Raw genomic sequence first — 26585 nt, 5'->3', positions numbered from 1 at the left:
TCGGGGTCGGAAAGTGGTTCTTAGAGGACTATCAAATAGGGGACTCAGAGTAGTCTCACTTAAGAGGATGGAACGCTTGTTCATACATGATCAGGTTGAGTGGGAAACGCAATGCCTCACCATGCCTATTGTTGCATAGGAGCAGGTGAAGGACTACCATCTAGATATATAGAAGATAATTTCCAGGCACACTCAGGTATTTGACAGTATACCTCCCAGAGTTCCTCCTGAGAGAGGGATAGAGCATGTGATAGAATTGGAGGAGGGAGCCAAAACTGTTATTACTACTCCCTATAGGCATCCAAGGAAGCACAAGGATGAGATTGAAAGAGCTATTAAGGAATTGTTGGAGATGGGACACATCAGTCCGAACAAGAGCCCTTTTGCTTCAGCAATGGTGTTAGTTAAGAAAAAAGATGGGACAATGCGGATGTGCATTGACTATAGGGCACTCAAAAAGAAAACTATCAAAAACAGGTATCCTATCCCACGAATAGATGAGCTGGTTGATGAATTGCACGGAGCTTGTTTTTTCTTGAAAATAGATTTGAGATTTGGGCATCACCAAATCAAGATGAGAGCAGAAGATATAGAGAAAACAACTTGCAGATGCCACTACAACCACTTTGAGTTTTTGGTTATGCCATTTGGGTTAACCAACGCTCCTGCTACTTTTCAGACTTGCATGAACTAGGTCTTCAGGAAGCAGTTGAGGAAATTTGTGTCGATTTTCTTTGATGATATCCTCATTTTCAATAAGACATGGGAGGAGCACCTGCAGCATCTGGAGGAGATTTTGAGCATTTTGGAGAGTGAGCCACTTTATGCTAAGGAATCGAAATGCGAGTTTGGCATGTCAGAATTGTTATACCTTGGGCATATCATCATTGGAGATGGAGTGAGGGTGGATCCGAATAAAATTAGGGCTATAGTTGAGTGGCCTACCCCCACCAACCTTACTCAGCTCAAAGGTTTCTTTGGGCTATGTGGATCTTTCAGGAGGTTTGTGAAAGGCTTCTCTTAGATAGGTGCTCCCCTTACAGATTTGACTAGGAAGGGGGCCTTTGAATGGTTAGAGACAACTCATAAGTGCTTCAAATACTTCAAGTAGGTAATGACATCTTGTCTAGTCTGCATTGGCAGATTTCACCAAACCATTTGAGTTACAATGTGATGCCTCAGTGGATGGGGTTGGTACAGTTCTAATGTAGGAAAAGCATCCCATTGCTTTTGAGAGAAGGAAGCTAAGGGGAGTAGAGAAGAGCTATTCTATATATGATAGGGAGATGTTGGCCTTAATGCATGCATTGGCCAAGTTCAGGTCTTATTTGGTCGGAGGTAAATTTGTAATTAAAATAGACCATAACAGTATAAAATATTTTATGAACCAAAGAGATCTTAATGATAGGAAGCAGAAGTGGATCACCAAACTATAGGCATACGATTTTCACATAGAATATGTCAAGGGGAAAAAAAAATGTAGTGGGTGATGCACTTTCCAGGAGACCGCATGTATGTTCCTTAGTGGAGATTTCAGCAAACTGGAGAGAGAAGATAATAGCTGAATATGCTAAGGATAAGTGGGCTACAGACTTGATTGAGGGTTCTATATAGGATGATAGATATGCAGTGGTTAATGACCTTATCCTGTACAAGGATAGGATTTATTTGGTAGCTTCGTCACACATCAAAGGTACTATCTTGAGGACATTCCACGATGCACCTATGGATGGACATCCTGGGTTGTTTAAAACATACAGACAGATTCGTGAGAGGCTTACTTGGAGAGGACTCAAGGATGATGTGCAGAGATATGTTAGAGAATGTCCAGTTTGCCAACATAATAAGGATGAGCATACCCCTCCAGTTATATTACTACAACCTTTACCCATTCCTGACAAGAAATGGGAGAGCATTTCGATGGATTTTATCACAAGCCTACCCAAGGTGCAGGGTCGAGATTGTCATTATGTGGTGGTGGACAGGTTAGCGAAATATGCTCATTTCTTTGCTATTATGTCTACCAGCACAGCAACACATGTGGCAAACTTGCTCTTTTGGGAGGTGTTTAGGCTTCATGGGATGCCTAAGAACATAGTAAGCGATAGGGATAGTAAGTTCTTGAGTCTATTTTGGCTTCAGATTAAGTGGCACTGAGTTCACTCCTAGAGCTAGCTATCACCCACAAACAGATGGGTAGACGAAGATTGTTGATGAGTGGGTTGAGGGGTACTTGTGGAATTATGTATCAGGGCAACAAAAAACTTGGATCAGATTGTAGTAACCCCAACGGGTTATCCAACCTCCAACTTGCAAATGTTTGTGTTTTTGAATGATTTGGTTTTGATTTGCAATTTTAATATGAAAAATAAACTTTTTGCTAGGCAAGATTTAACAAAGGAGTTTGCAAATACTTAAAGTACTGGCAAAGTAATGGCTGCAATATCATTTAATGATCAATACATTAGCATATAAGTTTGCAAACAATGATGATCATAGCTAGAAGTTAATGTAAAAGACTTTTAGCACTTTTAGAAATAATCATTAAGTCTGTAATTTTTTGATTAGCAACCAAGGTGGCTGGGAACTACCACGTCTAGCTGAAAGGAAGCCTTGTAGCGGCTATGTATGAGCTTGCAGATAACAACTGGTAATAACTGCAATGGCTGCCACAAAGAATTTGGAAATACTCTTTAAGAAATCTGCCTTTAAAAACCCTTGTCACTGTAGCGTTTTACTGCTCACGTGTTACTGTAGCAGCAATAAGAAAAACTTGAAATCTGATCAACAATGGCTGCAATAATGAAGCTACAGGTCTGTAACCAATTATGCTTCAATAATCTTCAAACCCTAGATGAAATTCCTTCTCTTTTGTGCACAATTAGAACTTCTGGATGAAGTCGTCCACTAGCCTACAAGGGTGAAATGATAGGCTAATTCTTCGAACTTTGATGCTCACAAAAAAGGGGACATTACACAGATGGCTTTATTTAGGTGAGTATTGTTATAATACCACCTATCACATGTCGATCAAGATGTTTCCGTTCATGGTGTTATATGGGTATGAAGCTTCTAGCTTCACAGATCTTTTTGGAGACAGTTGGATATCGAGTGCACGTGATACGTTACAGGACAACTAGGATATTCTGAGATCACTTAAGGAGAATATTCAATAGGCTTAGAATCAGCAAAAGTTATATGCTGATCAACATAGAGTGGAGCGTAGTTTCGAGGATGGGGATATGGTATACTTGAGACTTCAGCCCTACAGACAATCAACACTCAAGAAGAGTGGAGTAGAGAAGTTGAAACCAAGATTCTATGGGCCGTTCAGAGTTGCACGCCGCATTGGCAAGGTGGCATATGAGATGGAGTTACCAGTAGATAGCAGGGTGCATAATGTGTTCCATGTTTCCAGCTTGAAGAAAGTTGTTGGTCATAGTGTTGTTCCTTTTGCAGAATTGCCCCCTTTGGATGAAGAGGGTAAGTTGATATAAATTCTTGAGGCCATCATTGATACTAGGGAGAGAATACTCAGGAGAAGAGTCATCAAGAAGTACCTATTTAAGTGCAGGAACCTACCAGTGGAGGATGCTACTTGGGAGACTGAGAAGATACTTCAGCATCCTAAGCTGAAATTGCTTAAGAACAAGCAATTTTGGGAAGGGCAGGCTGTAATGCCCCCTTTCTAGCCAGTTAACTCATGGTTTGTCGTTAGCCTTATTTCTCATGGTCTCGTAGGCTAACCAAGACACAAAAGGGATCTTGGAGGTTTTTTGCTTAGGCATTCTTAGTTGCAGGTCATTCTGAGATGTTTTGATGTAGTTTTGGCGCACTTACTATTTATAGTAAGTCACTTTGGGATGATCCAGATCTTCAGTGACATCATTGACTTCATGTTTGATGTTCAGGCAAGTTGGAAATTATATGAAATTGAGAAAATATCTGGAGAGTTTCCTCTCAAGGGCTTGGAGGACGAAAAACCCTCTTCATTGACATTCTCTTCATTGTTGAAAGAAACAGTTAGGAGGATTGCTTAGGTTTATTTCAAGGTATTCATGTTGGTATAGCTGATATTTATAATTGCCAATATCCAGTGCCAGAAGGATTCGATTGGAGGATTTGAGGATCGATTAATGGCTGCCTACTGTGAATGAACTGCTGGTGATATTTTACGAATTTGGGAAACACATTGCAAGCCGTACAAGTTAGTCACAGCCAAGAGTGTGCCACCACACTTGTGGAAGGACTATAGGGGGGCCGTACAAGTCTGAGATATTCACCAAGGTGCCGACTCAGCCTGCAACACTTCAACACCCAGCCGTACATGCCTACAAACACCTGAATCAAAGCTGTATAGTACAAAGGAGAACATGGACTGAGTCGTACAGACCTATAGCTACATATAGAGAGCTGTACATGTCATGGGAAGGGTGAATCAGGTCTAAAAAGAGTATGGGACTGTATTGTGGTAGGCGTTTCCTTGGCATCTATATTTGAGCTGCAATGATCAATGAATATGTAATTTGAACTGAGTTTTTAATGAAATATAGTCCATTAGCATTGTCTTCAGTCTGGAAACATGAAGTAAATCTGAATATTGTTTGAAACATAGGGAGTTCTTTAAAATCTGATATTAATATTGTCAATAAATTGATAGATGCAATCCATTATTTCCTATGTTTGGGTTAATGTGATATATTTACGTCTGCAAACATTACAAGCAGTGTGTGGAGCAAATTTGGACAAACCCTCACAATAGTATCAGAGCATGCCAAGTGTTTGACGAAATGTCAAACTACTCAAACTGAAAAAACTCAAGCTAGATTTGATAGGGGACTTTACATATTCATACACCTAAATAAAGAAAAAGAAAAATGTCATCGCAAACCCATATACCTAAACATATATAAAGAAAAATGTATCGCAAACGGAAATGGAAATATCTTGTGCAAAGATAAAGATGGAAATATCCTACGCAAATATCAAAAACAAAAGAGGAAAGGACGGGCACAAAGATTTTCGATGATCAGAAACGGAACCTGAAGGGCACAAAGATTTTCGGCGATTGGCACAAAGAGTTTGAACCCGTGACACACCCAAGGCCTGATGAAAGCTGGATCTAGACCTGTCTTGAACTCAGCTCCGCACCCTAACCCTAGGGCATGATTCTTGTATCTTAGGTCCTAGAGATCTAAAACTACTCTCAAACATCTTGCCAATATATACAAGAAATATAAGTCAAGTATAAGAAAGGAAAAACTTGGCAGAGTCAAGTCTTCGCAAGTCTTGGCAAGTCTCGTAACACTTATTATATTACATATTTCAAAAGTTGGGATTTGTTCCAAATTACACTATCCATTCTTGCTAGATCTTGGATACCACTCCTTGAGAGAATTCACTATAATTTTTCATCACTGGTTTGAGGGTTTTAGACATATTTAGTTGCTGCTAAATAATTGTTACAGCGAAATTAACAGTTTTAGCCAAATTTCAAGTTTACATATTGATGCTATAGTGTCACTACAGTGATATCAACATTTTTGGGGAATAATTCGTCATTATTACTTCAATGATTAGCATATATAGCCATCAACTCAAGTATACCAGCATTGAGGAGGTAAATTCATCATCCTGTGTTGCATATTCTACAATTCTTGTGACATTGCCGTCACTTTGGAGGGTTTTTGGAGAGTGTTTCCGTCATTTATCGTCACAACATTTTTGGCCACTTCCCTTGGCAGCTTCTAAAGTGTTCCCTTAAGTTAATTACTCATGAATAAAGAGACAACTTACTCTTTGCAAGAGACTTCTTTCTTTAAAAATTCAATTGCAAGGGACTTCTTTCCCATCAAGGCTCTGAAAATACTTAGAATGATGATAATTAATGTTAAGATTATGTGTTTGAATGTAAAGAGGTAATGCATTTGCCGGATTACTATATCTGATTTAGTCCTTTAGCATCTTGTGATAATATTGGATGATATTTCTGATTATGACTCAATCTACTCCTGCGCCTGTGGCCTTCATCTTGGCTGTATTAAGATCTCTATTTATAATAATGAAAATAACCAATATCTGATTGCCTTTCCTAAATAAGGACTTACAATCATGTGATTGAATAATAAGAATTGAAGTTCTATTCTGATTGCTATTCCTGATCACACACTGTGGAATCATGCAACCTCCGTTGGTGCTGTCTGTGACCATTCAGTGTTGTGCATGTGTCCTGTCTTGTGGACGGGTGGATGATCTCCTTCTTCACGTGGCTAGCTAATGTTCCCTGAGCTCTTCCCATATGGAACCAAAATTCTCCCCCCCTTGATCGAGTGTGTTTGAACTTGCACTTCTACTGCTCAAACCAAATTATGGCATCCTTTGAAAATCAGTGAGACATCTCTCTTCATAATTGGACTTCTTCATAACCATTGGTTTACTTCCAAAGTGTAATGTCCCCATTTTCATGAGGATTAGTTCACAGAGGGGTTTGGCCTTTTACTTGACCCTTGTAGGCCAAGGAGTTGATAAGAGGGTTGCTTGGGCAGTTGCTTGTGGCTTCACATTCTATTTCTATATGATTTTTTGGTGAGATAATGTGTTCTCACGTATGGTGTCACGTATGTTGACAATTGCACTTTATATTATAATGATATTTTAAATATCTAAAGTGCAATTAAATAATAAAGTCACTTAAATAATATTAGTTTTTAAAGGAAACTTCTAGAAAGTTCAATTAAATGTTATTTTATTTCTTCTAGAAGGAGGCCAACCTCTTGAAGGAAAAGAATAAATAGAGGGGGCAACTTCATTGTTGGATATTGAGTTGTTGAATATTGCTTGTTATGATCATTTGTGGAGCCAAGGGTTTCTGCAGAGTTCTATTGGTCTTTGGGAACGATACCTCCCATTGATTCGCATAACTGAGGCGTTGAAAGATTCCTCCGAAGGGTTGCAGCTGAGAGGAAGACATTTCAGTCTTTCTAATTGAGCTTCATTGGTGGCCATAGGCCAAATTTTCTGAGGTCATCATGCATAGCAGATTGGAGATCATTGGTAGAATTATATTGCATTGATTAGTTGCATTGGAGGCATATCGGAGACGTTGGGGTCTGATTTTATTATTACCTGAAGTCTGATGTAAAGTTACAGTCATATTGGACAGCCATTGGAAATCACGATTTCATTCATGGAGGGTTCATACTACATCTATTTCACTTGCTAGTTGGAGCGCCCTCTTCCTTGGATCATAGCAATGGAGTTTAATGCTTAAAGGGAGACAAAGGGGCTGCCATTTATTTATTATTGACATTCATATCAGAACAGGGGCGATTTTGGGAAAGAGGTCGATTTGGAAAGAGGAGAGCATAAAGTGTATTGATATTGCTTGCTTCTTCATCCTCACACCTAGACGCTTCATCCCGGATCACTTTGCATTGTTTGCATTCAAATTTCAGTCATGTATGCATGAATTTATGGGCTGCCATTAGTACTCAGAATTTTCTGAAATAGTATTCCATTGTAAGCCAAGAGTCTTGGCCATTGCTTAAGTACTTTGTAATCAGTCAATTGCTTTTCAATAATAAGGAGAGATAAGGTAGCATTCAGCTCATATGTTGTTACTTCAATTAATTAGTTGCATGCCAATTGTTTGTGAAAATGCCTCTTGGCTGTAGGTGCACATTTTTCATTGAAATTCATCTATATGTATTTGAGAAGAGCAAAGAGTTATTAATACTCTGAGTTTATAAATTAGATATCATAGAAATCATTTGCAATTGCATTTCTTGTGTATCTGTGTCAATAACATGCAAAGTTATGCAAAACCTTTTCTGTGTCAATAACACGCAAGGTTATCAGTCTGAAACTCAGAACAACAAGCCTAATGTTTGTGTGTGAATTGTTTGGTATAATACCTAGGGTCATGAACATCAAGAAAGCAATCAGATTTTGGTAACAACAGGTTTAGAGGTTGTAGGACAATTGTTTGACAATATTCCTTGAGCCTATCAGTCATATAATAGCAAGGGATATTACACAAAGAATACCAATTATACTTCATATTATGATGGCTGCGTAATTATATGTTAAGCAATCGTTGCCACCTTTATTTAGATCGGGTTTGGGCATAATGGGTATTTAATATAATCGCTGTATTTAATTATCACATATGTCGACTCTGCCTTGGTCAACATTCTTTGACCGCTCCTTAGTAACCCTCATACTAGTGGTAGTGGTTATCTTAATCCATTTACAAATCGCACCCTTAAATAATTGATGCTTGTTGTCGGATTTGCTATCTTTAATCCCCGTTGCTATTATGGTTGCTAGTCGATGGTCTCGGTACTATTGATAATCACCTTTCTTAGCGGTGATTCTTAGTCTTAAATGATTGGACATTTATTTGTTGTGTTCCTAAGCATTGGTCGATACTTATCAAGGTGCTTTAATTGATGTCATTATTGTCTTTCATTGCATATGCCTTAGTCTAATTGATCTGCATTGCTATTCACCGATCCAAATAACATATCGTAATTGATATAGATTAATAGCATCTAATCACTACCAGTAGTATGTATGGTCGGTTTAATATTTGTTTGACTTCTCTTTTGTCACAGATCTGATTGCCATTTTTTTGATAAGCAAATCACTGTTATTTTAATATTATAAAGTCGGTCTTTGTGATTCTTTCTCTAGCTATGGAAATCGCAGCTCTTTATTTATCACTGCTTTCTTGTATTGATCATTGTTTTTGTGTCTCCCATAATCATAGCCTCTTATTAATATATTCTTGTGTGCCTTCTATTTAACACAGTCAATGTACTATGTCTCCCCATCAACTCTAATTTGCTTGTTCCTTTTGAATAATAAGTTTAAATCTTTAGTTAAAACTTATTCAATCCTATATTGACTCTTATTGTCCTTATGTCTTGAATGGGGACATGACAGTCTCTCCCTCTTGAATTTGCTTGTCCTCAAGCAATTTCCTTCGTCCTTGTCTTCTTTCTTGGATGAACCTATGCATAGATTGGTAGTACCAAACATGTAATCATATAAATCAAAGTAATGATAAATGTTAGAAAAATTAATACTTAGTTTCTATATACATTGCAACTTTGAGGGATTGGCTTCGTTGAGCCTTTTTTCCCAAACTTGAGAGGGACTGGCTTCCTTGAGCCCTTTTGCCCAAACTTGAGATGACTGGCTTCCTTGAGCCATTTTGCCCAAACTTGAGAGAGAATGACTTCCTTGAGCCATTTTGCCTAACTTTAGAGGGACTGGCTTCCTTGTGCCAGTTTCGCCCAACTTGGAAGGGACGGGCTTCCTTGAGCCCTTTGCCCAATCTTGCGAGGGACTGACTTCCTTGAGCCATTTTACCCAATCTTGAGAGGAAATGACTTAATTGAGTCATAATTCCCTTACATTACTTGACTTTATATTAGTCTCTGTTTATACTTGGAAGGAATGGGGACTTCCCTTGAGCCATTTCCACGCCAAGCCTAAGAGACTTAGTTGCTCTTCTTGGCGACTCAGGTCAACCTTTGTGCCATTCTCATTCCCTTGTTGGGAAGAAATGGGAAGCCTATTTTGATCCATTTCTACCCCAAGCCTAAGAATGGCTGTTCTCTACAACCCTCTTACTCCACTTGGCGGTTCATGTTTGCTCTCCGCATTCTCACTTCCCTATCTACTCTTTGGGAAGGAATGTGGTCTTTATTGAGCCATTCCTACACTAGGTATACTTGGTGGCCCTTATCTTAACCTCTATTCTCACTTCCCTCTTTCTTGATTGTTGTAACCACATTGCTTCCCTCTTTAAGGTAAGGCCCTTAAGGTTCTAAATGTTCTAGGATGGATGGACCTCTTCTTGAGTCATTCATCCTATTCATTCTAACTTTCGCTCATATGCATTATTAACTCTTGGGCAATTCAATTAATGATCTATACTTTCATTGATGCCACTTATCATTTTGAACAATGTTGACTTGTATAGGGTACTATTCATTCATGTTCAAGCTAGTTTGCTTTTCCTTGAATGTTTTAATATCTTCTTCGTTTTACAATTGAATATGGGGTACTATTTTTAATATTGTCTTCATAGAAAATGTTTTTTCTCATTTGATGGAAGAATGCGGTGTGCTAAATCATTGTAAACATGTTGCCCTTATTTTTGTAATCCAAAAATGAAGACAACCCCTATGAATTTTTCTTAAAAATTCATATTATTATTTTTCTAAGTTGCATCTTTAAGAGCCAAAATGTGCCTGGTTTAGTGTTTAAACTCTTATGTAAGTTTTGGTCTTTTTAGATAGTTTAAGTGGTTTTTGGTTATGCTTTTTGTCCATTTTGGTTTAAATTTGGGTTTCTGGTCTCTTATTGCAAGTTGAGGAACTTTTTGGAGGCATTGCAACTGAACCTTATTCACTTGTAATCGGGTCTTTATGACCAAATTACATGTAAGTGGGGTCTTATTTGTTTTAAAAAAAAGTTTTTACATGTATAGTCGGGTTTCTAAGGCCCGATTACACATTAAGTTCCCTCCTTTTTTTATAATGCTTGCAATTGGGCCCTTAGGACCTGATTACAAGTGTTTTTGTTTTGCATTTATTTTGTCCTGCGTGGTTGCCTCCACTTAAGCGATTTAGGGGGAATTGCCTTAAATATTTCCTAGTTTGTTTTGGTCTTCTCCTCCATTTTCCTTTAAGAAGGCTGCCATTGAGGGTTTTTAGCTTTATCGATTCTTCTTTTGAGTTTTCCATTTCATTCTTGGGCAGTTTTCAGGTATGTCCTCTTCTTTCTTTTGGTTTGATTTCTTTTAAGTCTTGTATTTGTTGTTTGATCTTCTTTTTCAAAGCTAAGAAATCGTTAGTATTGCAAGATATCCATTTGCCATTGTTTATATAGCGAGTATGGAGACTTGCAATCGGGTTTTTAAGGCACGATTGCAAGCTCATGCTCTTCCTTTGCACTAGGGCTTTGCATCTCTCCCTCTTGCATCCGCTTTTTGCGTCACGACTTTCTTACGTCTTTGACAAGTTTATGCCTTGTCAAGTTTCGCCATCATTGCCTTTTCACATTCATGTTTTTGAAAAGTTGCAAGTGTTTATTTACTTGTAATCGGGTTTATAGAACCCGATTGCAAGCTTGTTCTTCCCTTTGCAATTTGAGTTGCTTGCAATCGGATTCTATAAAGCTGATTATAAGTGCTTATGGTTGTGTTTTCCTCCTTATGCCCTCACGATGTTTTCCGTGGTTTTGAAAGGATGGTTGCAAGTTCATCGTCACATATTGTTTTCACTTGCAATTGGGTTCGCAATTAAGTCTAAAGAACCCGATTGCAAACCATCCATCTAATTGCAAGTTTTTACTTGCAATCGGGTCCTAGAGACCCGACTGCGACTGCAAGTGGAGAGTGTCTCTAGTATGCATTATAAGAGGCCTTTTGGACTCTAAGAAGGTGGTTTCAGGCTCATATTTTTCCCCTTTGTAGTTTCAAATACAACTTGATATCGGATCTTCGTGATCCGATTGCAAACCTTCGCTGTTATTCCACTTTCTCACTCATTTACAAACAATTCTTACTTGCAATCGGGTCCTAGAGACCCGATTGCAAGTAGACATTTATCATTATTCCCAAAGTCATGTAGTCCAAACTTGCTTTCATGCACTTGCAGTCAATCCTCCAAGATCCGAATTCCACCCTTGTCTTTGTCAAAAGCCTATCCACAAAGCATCTGTGTGTTGATCCATCCCTTCTCATGATAAAGACCCATGCAAGTCTTGGTGTGAGCATTGGTTTTCAAAGTTTTGGCATCATGGAATCCCCAATAGCTGCTGAAGATGTTCTTACTCTTTTGAATTTTCATCACCGTGTTGCAGATTCTCGTTCAGTGACAAAAGAGCCAACATCTCCTTCTAACAAGAAGATGAAATTCAAATATGATAAATATCAGAATGAGATCGCTCCTACTCAAGTGGTTTCTCTCATTGATGAGATTAGAGACACAGAGATTGGACATTTTGACATGTCTGAGTTTCTGGAAAGAACAAAAGGATTGCCGAATCATGGCATGTAGTTGCTTTTGAACAGTCACATTCATTTGGTCTCCTCTTTCCCAGTGGCTTCCTTGGAGCCAGAATTTGTGCTCGCACGTGCTTCTCATTTTGACGATGATTCTTAGACGATCAAAGATGATGATGGCGATGTCATAATCAAGTTAGATGCGGAGACCATTGCCAAAATCTTCAAAGTTCGTGCAACCCCTATGTATGCAGACATCTCTATGGAGATTGCTTTGGATTATTACAACCAGAGAAGATCAGAGTGCATCCGACACATCAACTCTAAATGGCTCAATACTCCCAGGACCTGTTTCTCAAGATGGCCCAAGCTGTATCGCTTTGACTTCGTTGAAGAAGTTAGCAATATGATCACACTTCTCAGTAGGATAATGGGTTTAAGACACTATAATGTGTTTGAAATTTGGATGTACAAGTACATTGTAGTCATGAGAAAAGGGCAATCTCATATTTTTTGGGGAGAAGTAATTAGTGACAACCTGTGCGAGCAGCTAGCACAAGTCCCAACCACTCTCACCTTCTACATGAATTCGTACCTGGTATACATAGCGGCGTCACTTAGAAAATTTCCTAGTCTTTCTATCAAAGGTGATGGATCCTTGGTACCTGTGTGGAGATATTATGAACAACTCACTTTGAGGCCCAGTAGAATAAATTATAGAAGAGTGCAGGATGCTTTCTTTGGCCACTTCATGTGCCTATTTGATAAAACAGTCAAGAACAAGAGAGTCTTTGAGGCGGCATGGAGGAAAGTGAATGAGTATGGATGTTTGTTATTACAGTTCCCAACTTTCACCTACATGAGAGTTGGATGTTTTGAAGGTTAGTCATACATGCTACCCAGATATCCCACTGACAAAATCATTCTGATGGAGTTGGCTAGACAACTGATGGCAGTTCAGGCAATCCAACTATTCAATCACAAGCAAAGTATCAATATTTCCACTCACAATCCATTGCAGATTGGTCAGTATTCTTTGACCACCTCAGCAAGAGCCAAGGCGATGGAAATTGAACTTCAAGAAATCAAGTTGAGGAAGTTCAAGGAGAGGAAAGATTTTGATTATCGAGGGATGAAGGACAAAATCAAGAGAGCCTTCACTCATGTTCATTGCCTCGAGGATGTATGGGTTGATCTTCGCACTAAAGAAGATATCAGGAAAATGGATTACAATAGGCTCACTTTGGAGCATATTGTAAATCTGGATCTTGCCAAGATCCCAGAAGGAATGGTGGATGACTGGAAGATTCTTGACCGAGAGTATACAAAGCAAAGAGTTGTAAAAGCTCCTCTTCCCTCTCCTCAATGGTCACAAAAGGAGTGTGTTTCCATTTTCGACAGATTTCAACCCATTCTTGCCAACATCAATGTCTGGCTAAAGATTAATAATGTCAAGACTATCAAGATTAAAGTTGGAGCAAAAAGTGATTTAGTTGGACTAGTTGGGTGTAGATCTGAGGTCAGAATCAAATCCAAAGAAGGTGCTTCCTTTTCTGGCACCAGAATCAAGCTAAGGGTCAGCAGGGCTTTGGTTATTTCTCCACAAGAAGTATCACCGAAAGGGAAGGAGAAACCATAGGTGCAAATCCATTTTATTGACCCAGAAGGCGAAGAGCATGAGGAAAGTACAACAGGATCCCCCCCTTCTATAGGCTTAGATTCTCCTCATATAGCTGTTCCTCGATTGTCATTGGATGCACCCATGTCTCCAATTGACACGGATGTGGACTCTTTCTCCACGGTTCATGTATATCCTATTGAACTAAGTACATCTGTTTGTACTAATGTTGAGTTACTTGTTGAGACTTCTCATGGTGGCCTAGAAAATGTCTTTGATGTGAATCTCTCATATGCTATCTTATCTAGCATATCTTTTCCCAAGGTTGATACTTCTGCCATTAGTTTTGATAAGTTCATGATTGAAGCTAGTCATGATTTGCCACTTGAACAAATGCTTGTCATTGTCCAAACAGAGGCTTCTCCTAGAGTGACAAGCGTGGTACAGGCAGAGCCTGTATCTTCACAAATCACAGTTGCTATCTCAGATGTGAACTCATTAGAGCTACCCCCTTGGTTGAGTTCAATCACGCCTAAAAGAAAGAAGGAGGAGATCTCTCCTAACATATTTGATTTCCAGCAGCTCAGGAAACCTAAGCCAATGGCTGCTAAGAAGGTAAAGACAGTGTCACGAGTGGTGGTGGATAATAATAAAATGATATACGCAGAGTGGCAGAGCCTTTAGTTGAAAATCTGCTAAAAGAAATGCAGCTATGAGATTACAGGCTCACAAGGGTAGAACTTGGAAAGCAAACACATTCTGGTCTTATGCATGATTCTCAGGATTTGGTGGCTTCATTGGTTCAAAGTTATGACAAGCTCTTGGCAAAGGAAAATGAGCTTAAGGAAAATAATTCACAGCTCATCACAGTGATCCAAAAGATCACTAATTCTTCAGAACAGGTTGATCCTTTGACCTCCTCCACATCTGAACAATCTATTAGGCAGTTGGAGAAAGTTACTCAGAAGGCCAAGGCAATTGATTCCTGGGTAGATCAACTGATTGATCAAAGCACTCAAGTGGTGAAGAAAGCATTGCATGTAATAAGCAATGTGAGAGCAGCAAAAATAAAGTTGAATGAGATTTTAGGGGCCTTTAATCAAAGTCTAGAATCAATTGAGAAAGATTTGAGGATCTAGCATGAGATGGATCAGATCAAGTTGGAAATCTTGTGCAACAATATGGTGATACCAGGCAGAGAAAGGTATATAGAATTTGATGAACTTTTGACCAACAAGTCATTGGCTATCAAAGATCTCATCAAAGATGTACAGGCTACTCTTGAAATGAGTAACGAGGTAGAGCAGGATGTCCTCTCTGATTTTGACAAGATATCTTGCAAGATTTTAAGTCATGATGGAGAGTTGCTCACAAAAGATTTGATACTTACGAAATCAGTGTCAAGCCTTCGTCAGGAACTAGAATTAGAATAGTTTACTGTGGTTTCAATCCACAAGTTTTTACGTTACCAAATGTTCTTTGATAAAATGCAAACTGTTCTTGAGGAGCACAAGGAGGCAACAATTTGGTATTTTGACGTTATCATCAAGATTGTTGTCGTTGTCAGGAATACAATAGGTCCTGATCCTGATGAGTTGCAGAAATCCATCAACAATTTCTAGTGCTTCATGGTTAGAGATAGAAAAGAATAAGAAATGTCTCATGACACTTGCATTTTGTTTTGTGAATTTGTTTTCGACAAATTACATGTAGTGCTACGATTCGTGATTACAAGTGGATTCTCACCTGTAATCTTTTAAATTGTAATTACATGTAACCAAATTACAAGTTGGTTAGCAATAGAATTGTAATTTGAATAAGTCATAGTTAGTTAGCTGTGGAATAAGTCTTAGTTAGACTTCTCCCACTTTTTGCTCTCAGCCCCTCTTCTATATATAGACGAGGGTGCCCTTTGTAATCTTTATCTTTTTAGCAAGCAAGAAAACTTTGCAAAAATTTACAATCATAGAGACTTTGACCTTTATACTTGTAAAAATCATTTTCCTCAAGTAATATTAAGAAGGTTGTGAGTTTCAAACTTTGTGTTCAGGTCATACTTTTATGTCCATTGTGTTCTTATGTCATAGTGAGACATTTCTTTGTATTTGCTTGAGATTGTAGTAAAGTTGTTGAAAAGAATTTCACTCTGATATCTTGCAGACTTTGTGCTGCAAATAGTGAGAGTTGAATTAATTTAGTCATCAGTTAAAATCTGAGAAGAGTTGCAAGACTTTGTGCTTGTGGTTATTCCCATTCAAAAGTGCATCATACTTGCAGACTTTGTGCTGCCATATGCTATTTACTGTTCTTATTTTATCATTCTGAAAAAGGTAGATAGGATAGTGGGAACTCAAGACTTTGTGCTTAGTTGCTATTTTCTTATCCCGGGGAGGTGACAGAAGACTTTGTGCTTTCAGGAAACCTTTCTTATTATTTCTTCAAGCTGCTGTATTTATCTTTCCAAACTGCTATTTCTTTCTTGAGAAGAGGAAAGAATATCGTCTTTTCTGAAAAAAGAGAAAAGGACGCTGTCCCACCCAATTTAGATTAATTTTTAGTTAGTAATAGTAGAAAAGGGGACGCTGTGGTTGAAACCACAATTTTACACATCTTACCAGGTGTACAGAATTTTCAACCAACAAAACGAAAGGAATTATCTCTACGAGAAGGCTTCTGTCCACTGCTGCCTTGACGTGAAGATGTTGTTGCCATGTGTAAAATCACGGACGCAATGTAGGAATTCTCGATTTGCTAATAATTTTGTACGATTTTTGTACAAGTAGTTTCTTTTCTTGAGTATAGACTTGAGATCACAATGTCTTTTGCTAGGTTTACGGTAGATCATCTTTCTCTTTGGATATTGAGACTTTTGGTTATGTCTCATGGTTGATCTTTAGAGTGTTAATTTTTCACAGGTTGGCAGGATTATGCTCTGATACCACTGAAATCTCCCCTTAAGTTAATTACTCATGATTAAAGAGACAACTTACTCTAAATCAATTGCAAGAGACTTCTTTCTGTAAAAATTCAATTGCAAGGGACTTCTTTCCCATCAAGGCTCTAAAAATACTTAGAATGATGATAATTGATGTTAAGATTATGTGTTTGAATGTTAAGAGGTAATGCCTTTGCCGGATTACTATATTTGGTTTAGTCCTTTAGCTGCTTGCGATAATGTTGGATGATATTTCTGATTATGACTCAATCTACTCCTGCGACTATGGCCTTCTTCTTGGGTGTATTAAGATCTCTGTTTAGAATAATGAAAGTAACCAATATCTGATTGCCTTTTCTGAATAAGGACTTACAATCATGCCATTGAATAATAAGAACTGAAGTTCTATTCTGATTTCTATTCCTGATCACACACTGTGGAATAATGCAACCTCCGTTGGTACTGTCTCTGACCATTCACTATTGTGAATGTGTCCTTTGTCTTGTGGATGGGTGGATGATCTCCTTCTTCATGTGGCTAGCTAATGGTCCCTGAGCGCTTCCCATATGGAACCAAAATTCTTCCCCCCTTGATTGAGTGTGTTTGAACTTGCTCTTCTACTGCTCAAACCAAAGGATGGCATCTCTTGAAAATCAATGAGACATCTCTCCTCATAACTGGACTTCTTCATAACCATTGGTTTGCTTTCAAAGAATACCAATTATACTTATATTATGATGGCTGCGTAATTATATGTTAAGCAATCGTTGCAACCTTTAGTTAGATCGGGTTTGGACACAATGTGTATTTATTATTATCGCTATATTTAATTATCACATATGTTGACTCTGCCTTGATCAACATTCTTTGACCTCTCCTTATTAACCCTCATACTAGCGGTAGTGGTTATCTTAATCCATTTACAAATCGTACCCTTAAATAATTGATGCTTGTTATCAGATCTGCTATCTTTAATCCCCGTCGCTATTATGGTTGCTAGTCGATAGTCTCGGTACTATTGATAATCACCTTTCTTAGCAGTGATTCTTAGTCTTAAATGATCGGACATTTATTTGTTGTGTTCCTAAGCATTGATCGATACTTATCAAGGTGCTTCAATCAATGTCATTATTGTCTTTCATTGCATATGCCTTATTCTAATCGATCTGCATTGCTATTCACCAATCCAAATAACATATCGTAATTGATATAGATTAATAGCATCTAATCACTGCCAGTAGAATGTATGGTCGGTTTAATATTTGTTTGACTTCTCTTAACAGATCGTAGTGCGCTTGTCACATATCTGATTGCCATTTGTTTGATATAAGAAAATCGCTGTTATTTTAATATTATAAAGTTGGTCTTTGTGATTCTTTCTCTAGCTATGGAAATCGCTGCTCTTTATTTACCACTGCCTTCTTTGTATTGATCACTGTTTTTGTGTCTCCTATAATCATAGCCTCTTATTAATATATTCTTGCTTGCCTTCTATTTAACACGGTCGATGTACTTTGTCTCCTCATCAACTCTAATTTGCTTGTTCCTTTTGAATAATAAGTTTAAATCTTTAATTAAAACTTATTCAATCATATATCGACTCTTATTGTCCTTAGGTCTTGAATTGGGACATGATAGCTCCATTTCTTGGGAGAGCACATCTGCCCTAGTTATCATTGTTTTTGTTGGTTTTTAGGCAATAATTGGGCATACTAGCATCGGAGGAGGTTACAACAACACTTTGGACAAGTGGCATCAGCATCTATTGCTGTTTGCAGACATTTTATTGACCATTATGAGCATTTTGGAAAGCCTGATACTGTTATGCAGCTTTTAATTGATTGTTTCCAGCTACCACATGACCTCCCTAGATGATTTGCCTCACCACTGTTGTTGCTACCGAACTTGTACAATCCAATCCAGTTGCCAACTTTCCTAATATTCACCATAAATGGTTCCTACAACACCTGGTAGCTACACATTCGTTATTTTGAGCCAAAACTCAAATATCATAAGTTTGAATTGTGCTTATCAGCCATAGTAAGTTGCTCCAGCAAGTTGGAAATCAAATAAAAGAATTTTGGATGTGATTGTTTGGTGTTTAATTTAGATCAAATCAAATTCAAGACCTACCCTAGGGTTCTATTCTTGAATGTATGTTGGCATTTGGGGGTTAATTCACTCTTTTCAATTGTATTAGCATGATGTATTAGAGCTTTTACTATTCAGATTTGATTGCAACTGGATGCCAAAGAGTGATTAGTTGGCTGCCCAGCACTTTATTTTGGGTTATTTATCATCTACAAGTTGCATTTTCCTGTTATGGGTAAAGTTTAAGTTGAGTTCCAGGCATAGAGGGTTAGATAACAAGTATACAGCTATTAGTTTTGTTTCTGTTTTTCTGTTCCAGTTTGCGTTTTGCATCAGAAATTAGAAAATATACAAAATTTCCCTAAGGGGCTATTACACCAGATTACAAAGTACTTTGACTATGGTAGACTTTTAGTCTCTTGCATACTCATTTAAAGATATAACAGTTAATTTTCGAGTCCACCAGAAATTGTTTTGTAGCTCATTTGCAAACAAGTTTTTAGAACCATTGTTTCCTCTTTATTCTCAGAAATATTTCTTCTTTACATTTTGATTTGTCAATACAGCTAGTTCCCTTTTATGTTTCTTAATTTTTTACTCTTTTATTTGTTTGGAAATAAGATGCAAAATTGAAAAATATTGTAAGATAATTATACATGAAGTTTGATTTATCAATTATCTTATACCATTAAATTGTGTTTTCTACAGGCAACTTGATAACAATAAATTGATCAATGGCACAATTCCTAGTTCGTATACTAATATGAATAAATTATTGAAATTGTAAGTGTCTATTTCCTTCTTCTACATGCTATTCTTTATATAATTTAAAAGTTTCATCTCTATTCTATTGGTAGTGAGAAATAGACAGCTGTCCGAGCATGAGTTTCTAGATTGTTCTATTTAGACTTCAATCTGAAGGTATAACAAGCTTAAGAAGTCGATTTAAATTTTTTGACTATTATAATTCACATTTATTGTTTTATCCAACATTAAATAAAAGTAAGAAATTTGCTATAAGAATGCTAAATCTTATTGAATGATGAAGCTTTTCTCTAGTGCACCTTATCTTTTGTTTTAATATTTAAGCCTTCTTACTTCTTGTCACGTGGTCTAATCATAATGGAAAAATCAATTTTAGCAATTTTATCTGTTGTCTTAATTCTTCTTCCTTTGATATACTAGCAAACCTCATCCAAAATATGTCTTGTCCTTGCAAAATTTAATCACTCTTTCAATAATTGATGTAATGTTGCCTTCCATACTTACATATGCATTTGTTGACTTGGGAAAAGTACACTCTTCTTTTGGTCAACACAAAATAAAATGTTGAGTGTATCTTATTCTCTCTTAAATAAGAATATCCCTAATGCTGTTCAAACTTCAGACTGATCAAAGGGATAACCTCAAGGTTTCAATTGTCAGGTCTTGACTGCTTAGGATAATTCAGCGGTTGATGTGTATTGCTGGTAAACATGAGGGGATTTATGCATACTACAAGCTGGTCTGCATCTTGGCGATGCTTTGATTCTCAAACTGGGGAAATAAATAACAAAAGGGATAGGGTTTAAGAATCCTAAAGACAATGAGAGTAACAGTTGGTGCTATGGGTAGACAAACTTCAAATAAACTAGTTACTGCTTAGCTAGAGATATACTCACAACTCCATAGGAACAGTGCAAGCTCCAAGGGAATAAAGGATTTTCAAACTATGGATATTCATTCAGACACCCAATTCTGGTGCAGCCTGAGACAAACACCCATAGTTGAATTAAGAACAATATTGGGTTAAGACTAACCATGCATAGAGACCTACAGTCAACAAACCTCCAATGGTATGAACCTGAAATCATATCAAATACCCTCACACTTCACCATTAAAATCATTGAACATTAACTAACCAAATGAAGAGAAACCATGCAAACAAATTAAGACACATGACAAAACACCATGCTTCAATGCTTCATTTATTTGTTCTAATTGCCATTACAACAATTTCTATCCAACAACTTCTACTCTATTCTACTTCTACTCCTAATCTGTAAAAATCCTATCTAACTACTCTAACCCCTTACAAAGAGAGAGACACTGGGCTTTTAAAGATTTTACATCTTGAATCAATGACTAGGATTTAACCCTATGGAATGGCTCTGATCTGCCCTCTAGAAGCTTTGACATCTTTCTGGTATATGATTTCAACCACTTCCAACCACCTTTTCAGCTACTTGCAACTGTTTTCCATTAATCTTGCTAGAAGACGAAATTTTGCTGGGCCCGAGGCACAAATGGATAAATTAGGTAGCTGGGAAATAACTAACTTGTGCCCCCCTTTGTTTTTAACTACATTAATGGGGCCCATAGGTAGTTATCCTACAATAAAGAAATTGCTATTCAAATAAATCAATTTTTGATTATACATACCCCTGTAGCATCTTGTGCCTGCCACTGTGTTCCAGAGATTTGGAAGGACATCACCTTGGTCATTCTACATTGTGACTCTTCCTTCAATCCCTCGCCCTGGCTTTCAACTTGTTGCCGGTGGTGGTGGTTTTTCCTTCCTGATCTTTGGGGCACGTTCTTCATTGGCATTGCAAGCCGTTGAGATGTTCTCCTTTACCTTCACTCAATCATCCCATGCCTCAGACTTGAAAGGAGGAAGAAAACCTTTTAGTATGGTTGGGGAGGGTGATCTTAAACACACAAATGAATGCCATCAAACTCTCATTTTTGGAAGACGAATGTTAATAAATTCCAATTTCCTCTTTATTAATCTAGAAATGCCCCTATCACCACATATATGAATTTGATGTTGGCTTTTGAATTGTGATCACCTCATTGTCAGCCTTATCGAAAATATTTTTAATTCTGAATTCTAAAGGCTCACGTTTTCTTTTTTTCTCTTTTAAAATGCCACCAAATTCGATCAAGGCAAAATCCGTTGATATTTTCGCTAAAGGAAAAACGGTTTTAATTGGTTTGTATCGACATTTTTATCAGCTTTATCAAGGAAAGAAACAAACGATTTACGATTTTGACTTGCCTTTTGAAATCTCAACCTTTCAATTTAAAATGTGAAGCCGGTATTATCTTCGAGGTATTATCAGGGTTTAGCAAAGAAATGATTTTGCGTCTGACTTTTTGAAATAAGGCAACACCACTCCGGTGTTTTTTGTTTTTAGGTGATGATCACTTTGAAAATATTTACTTTTGTTGTCCAAACCCCAAACTTCAGTGTTGCGATGGGGATGATAAGGGCGATGTTTACAAAAAGAACGACTTCATACTTCTGCCAAACTTTATTTCATGATAACTTAACATCTTTTGGTATTACTTTTGGCTTAGACAAGGGGGAAAGAAAAATGCACAGCCCTAGAATAAAAATGCCAAACTTTGTTATGCTTCCTTTAAATGCTTAAACACAAAACCCATTTTTGGTATTTCCATTGGTAAAAGAAAGGATCGAGATCATAAACAAAACGACTTCGTTTTGCCCTCCAAAGCGCTGAACTTAAGTCGCCTTGCAAATGATTTTACTTTTTCGGGCCCTTTTCAGTGTTATTTTCGGCCAAATCAAGGGCGAAATCAGACCCGACTTGCACGATATATCTTTGCTTTGATAACCTCAAATTTTGCTTGACTTGCCTGAAAGATTTAATGCGATTTTGGGTCTTTCTTACGACAGAGACGAGAACGAAAAGAAAGCACACAACCACGTCAAAAAACGCCGAAAAATTCATGATTTCATTTGAAGAGTTCGGCGATTTTAATATGAAGTCAAGCTTTTGGGGCTTAGTTTGTTTTAGGAAAGTTAAAATCATATTTTCAAACTGCTTTGCTTGCTAATGGCGAGATTTGGTCTAAATGTTTGATGGTTCAGCACAAAGTTCGGGCTCACAGTCGACATTTTTATCATCCTTTACAAAGGCGTTTTGAAGGCAAAAAGTTTGATTTTGTATACCAAAGCTTTGATGGCCCTTTTTCACATGCAGATAGCAGGTTAAAAGAAAGGGTCCTTGTCAGAGACGGGGATGGTGTGGCAAGCACAACAAATGGCAACTTGGTTGGGAAATGTTCCTAAACATTTCAAGGATGACTATTCGGATCAAACCCAAAATCTTTGGTTAACACCCCACAGACCAGACCAGTATCAGCATAATCAGTTTACAGTTATTAGACATTTAAATGTTATAATGGGTGGATTATTCTCTAACTTGTGTTGCTGGTTTCCCTATTAAAGAGATAAACAGTACTCCCTTTCTAACCTATCTTTAACAACAAAGAATTATAATCTAGGGCAATCTAGGTCATTTTAAAAGGGGACATTACAAATGGTATCAGAGCATGATCCTGCCAGCTTGCAGGGGAAAGATAAACCAGTCAATGTATTCTAGCCAATTAGATGGGTCTAACAATGTGTATATTCATGGGTACACTTCTTGTATGCTCCGTGTCTTCAGACATTCATGTGTATACTCCGTGTTTTCAAGTGTATTCTCCATGGCTTCATACATTCATGCGTATACTCTGTGTTTTAAAGTGTATGCTCCGTGTTTTGCTCTATATTTTTAGCTAATCTATAATATGAGAGTAACAAGAGTGAACCAAAAGGATATGAAGGTCACAAAAGTGTCATGCTTCTAATCCTCTTCTCAATGAATGGGGATTTCACCTTTGTTTGTCTCAAGGAAACAACCAAACATAGTTCTTACAATTACAATTGCTGAGAGAAAACTTGTTTTAAGATTACAAATCTTCAGGGGTTAGTTAGGAATCCTTGCATTGGGGAAATTCAGTTAAAATAATCATTTCTTGAGGACAAGCAATCTTGAGTGGGGCAGAGTGTAATGTCCCCACTTTGGAATAGAATTTAATGGTAAATACTAATAATAAAATAAAGATAAAAATATAAAAGAATATAATTAAATATAATTAAATTTTAATTAAGTTAATGAATGGTCAAAAGACATGAAATGAAAAGTTGTGACTCCCTCAAACATGAGATGTAAAAGGGAGAAGAGAACCTCATTTGAGGGGGATGATTTGGGGGAACCAGAGGTGCAGATCTGATTTAAATAAAAGTGCAGATCTGATTGTGGAAAGTTGTGTCCCTTTCAAAGGGCAGAAATAATTAAGAGTCGCACTCCTTCAAAGAGTGCTAATGATGAAAGGGTATGTCTCTTGCCAAGGGGCATACACGACGAAGAGGTGTGACCCCTCCCTCTCATTGAGAGATATAAAGGAAAGGAATCAAAGCATCCAGTCACAACACCATCAATCAGATCGGATCAGAACTGATAAAGAGTTTACGGATCTGGAGAAATCAGAATCGAAGGTTTGGAGCCTGCTCATATCCACACAATAATACTCGGGGCATCTTTCTGTTATGGACCTTTGTGCAATATCTTACAGCATATATATAGACACACACACACACATGACTGAGTTTTCATAACAATACTTGTGAATCTCTGAGATGGATAATAAGCAATATTCTGTATATTAATATTATGAATATGTATTTGTTGTATAAGCCCGACTTCTGGAACAATTCTGAAAATTCTGAGAAAGAGATTTTCAATGAAGGGAGAACGGTTTAGATACCCTCTCTAGCATATAGGGAGAACGGTTCAGACACCCTCCCTAGCATATGAGGGAGAACGATTAAGACACCCTCTCTAGTATGAGGGAGGGAGAACTGTTGATAAAGACACCCTCAAAAGTGTGGTTTGATATAGGGAGAACGGTTTAGACACCCTCACAAAGTGGGGCTTGGTTAAGGGAGAACGCACCCTATCAGGTCATCCATCCTAGCTTGCTATGATTGGGATTCCTATGGTTATGATCTAGTATCTTGATCTTTTCATTTACAGTGTTGCAGGTTGCTTTAAGTTTCATCATAATTAGTCTTCGTTATATATATAGTCTTTCTACTCTACTTATAAATCATAGTTAGACTATCTTTACTTTATGAATCATAACTAGTCTATCTTTACTTATTATTCTTTATTTTTTGTATCAGCATAATCAGTTTACAGTTATCAGACACTTATATGTTATAATGGGTGGATTATTCTCTAACTTGTGTTGCTGGTTTCCCTATTAAAGAGATAAAAGGTACTCCCTTTTTAACTTGTCTTTCACAACAAAGAATTTAATCTAGGGCAATCTAGGTCATTTTAAAAGGGGACATTATAGACTAGACTAGGGCGGTAGTAATGTGATGCAAGGAACAAAGTGAAGAGTGGGAATCCTTAATGATTAAGGACAAATCAAGGTGCATTTGAGGATTTATTAATGACACTTTGACTTAGCATTAGGTGTAAATCCTCACTAGAGCTGGACTCATGAGTGCAATTCCTTAGTGGAGCCAGATTTTAGGTTGCTAAAATGAAGTTGAGCCAGATTCTTGGGCGCTAATCCTTAGTTCAGCTGGATAAGTGGGTGCTAATTCTTGGTTCAGCTGGATTCTAGGTCGCAATTACATGTTTGAGTTGGATTCTTGGTCGTAATTCCAGGTTTGAGTTGGATTTTCCCAAATGATGCAAAGTTTGATGAGGGCTAGGCAAGGAATTTCCAAGAATTTCACTAGGAAAGAATTGAATTTTGAATGTGAATCCACGTTTTGCCTTTACACTTGAACTTGAAAATTTCCATAGTTAAACAAGGAATTGAATGAATTATATGAATTTCCACGCTTAACCATGGATTTTGAATTTCAATTTTGGAATTCCCCATTCGAAGAAAGGATTTTAAATCATAATTTTGGAATTCCATATTTACCCATGGATTGCACTTTTGGCTAAGGAATTTCACAAATGTTCCCTATTTTTTGTCTCTTGTCAAGGTGATGCAGTCAAGGTAGGGAGATCCAATGAAGGACAACCCATCCTTGCATCCTAACACAAACATCATGCAAGATATACCAGTAATCGGTAACACAATGCCAAAACTAGCAGAAAGAACAACCGGTAACATCACAAAATACATAACCGGTAAACAGTATAAACAATTCTTATAACAGATTGAAGAATTACATATGCCATATGCTGGATCGTAGTCCAAGATACAAACAATGTTTACAACACGAACACAAGATCCGGAGATCATCCACATATCAAATCGGCCTCCGGAAACAGTCTGTCGATTCAACCCTAATCCGGACCTCAGCCCTTCCAGCTTGAGTCCACCGGACCAATCTCGCTGGTTCTACATCTTCGCTTGATCTCGAACTTCAGTCCTCTATCTTCTGTCTTCTATCCTCTCAAATGATTCACAAACTTCTATTTATACCGTTCGCAAATAATAATAACTTGATCAAGTTGGCCCAAAGACCAACCGTTTCATGAAACATGTAAACAATAACAAGTTGGCTCAAATCATTAAGAACAACTTCCAATGCGCAAAACATCATGCGGTCTTCCGGGAACATCGGACAAAGACCAACCGGTTCATGAAACATGTAAACAATAACAAGTCGACTCAAATCATTAAGAACAACTTCCAATGCACAAAACATCACGCGGTCTTCTAGGAACATCGGACAAAGCACAAGAAACATAAATCAACGATCCGCAAGTCACGAAGATCAACCGCAACCCGATCCAACTTCGCTCAACACACTGCCAGACTAACCGGTAAGAACATATCAACCAGGCCAATACCGGAATTGATATCTCACCGGAAACAAATCCAAATGCCATGAAAATCGAACACGACAAAGACAACGAACTCAAGGAAATAAATCCCAATCTACAACGCTAAACTCTCAAACAAGAAGAAATGCCACGATCTCCAAGCAATTCCACTGTTAACTGCCCAACCGGTAAGAACTACACCGGTGCTCTTGCATCAGACTCTTGAGGTTAATTGAAAAGTCAGTCCCATCACTTGATTTGGTTCGGCGATCTGTCGGTAGGTTCTT

The 26585-nt window shown here is 37.7% G+C and overlaps 1 protein-coding gene across 2 annotated transcripts in view; it reads left to right on the top strand.

Annotated features, from left to right (window-relative positions):
- Positions 1-26585, top strand: part of LOC131034300 (probable LRR receptor-like serine/threonine-protein kinase At1g06840) — a 206364-nt gene that overhangs the window by 108105 nt on the left and 71674 nt on the right. For both annotated transcript variants that reach the window (XM_057965783.2, XM_057965775.2), the window contains exon 8: positions 19372-19446. In XM_057965783.2, the coding sequence (XP_057821766.2) occupies positions 19372-19446 (75 nt within the window). The remainder of the gene's footprint in view (positions 1-19371; positions 19447-26585) is intronic.

The sequence above is a fragment of the Cryptomeria japonica genome, chromosome 5 (genome assembly GCF_030272615.1).
Source record: "Cryptomeria japonica chromosome 5, Sugi_1.0, whole genome shotgun sequence".
NCBI lineage: Eukaryota > Viridiplantae > Streptophyta > Pinopsida > Cupressales > Cupressaceae > Cryptomeria > Cryptomeria japonica.
Note: the sequence above shows the minus strand (reverse complement) of the source record. Positions and strands in the feature narration are given on the sequence as shown.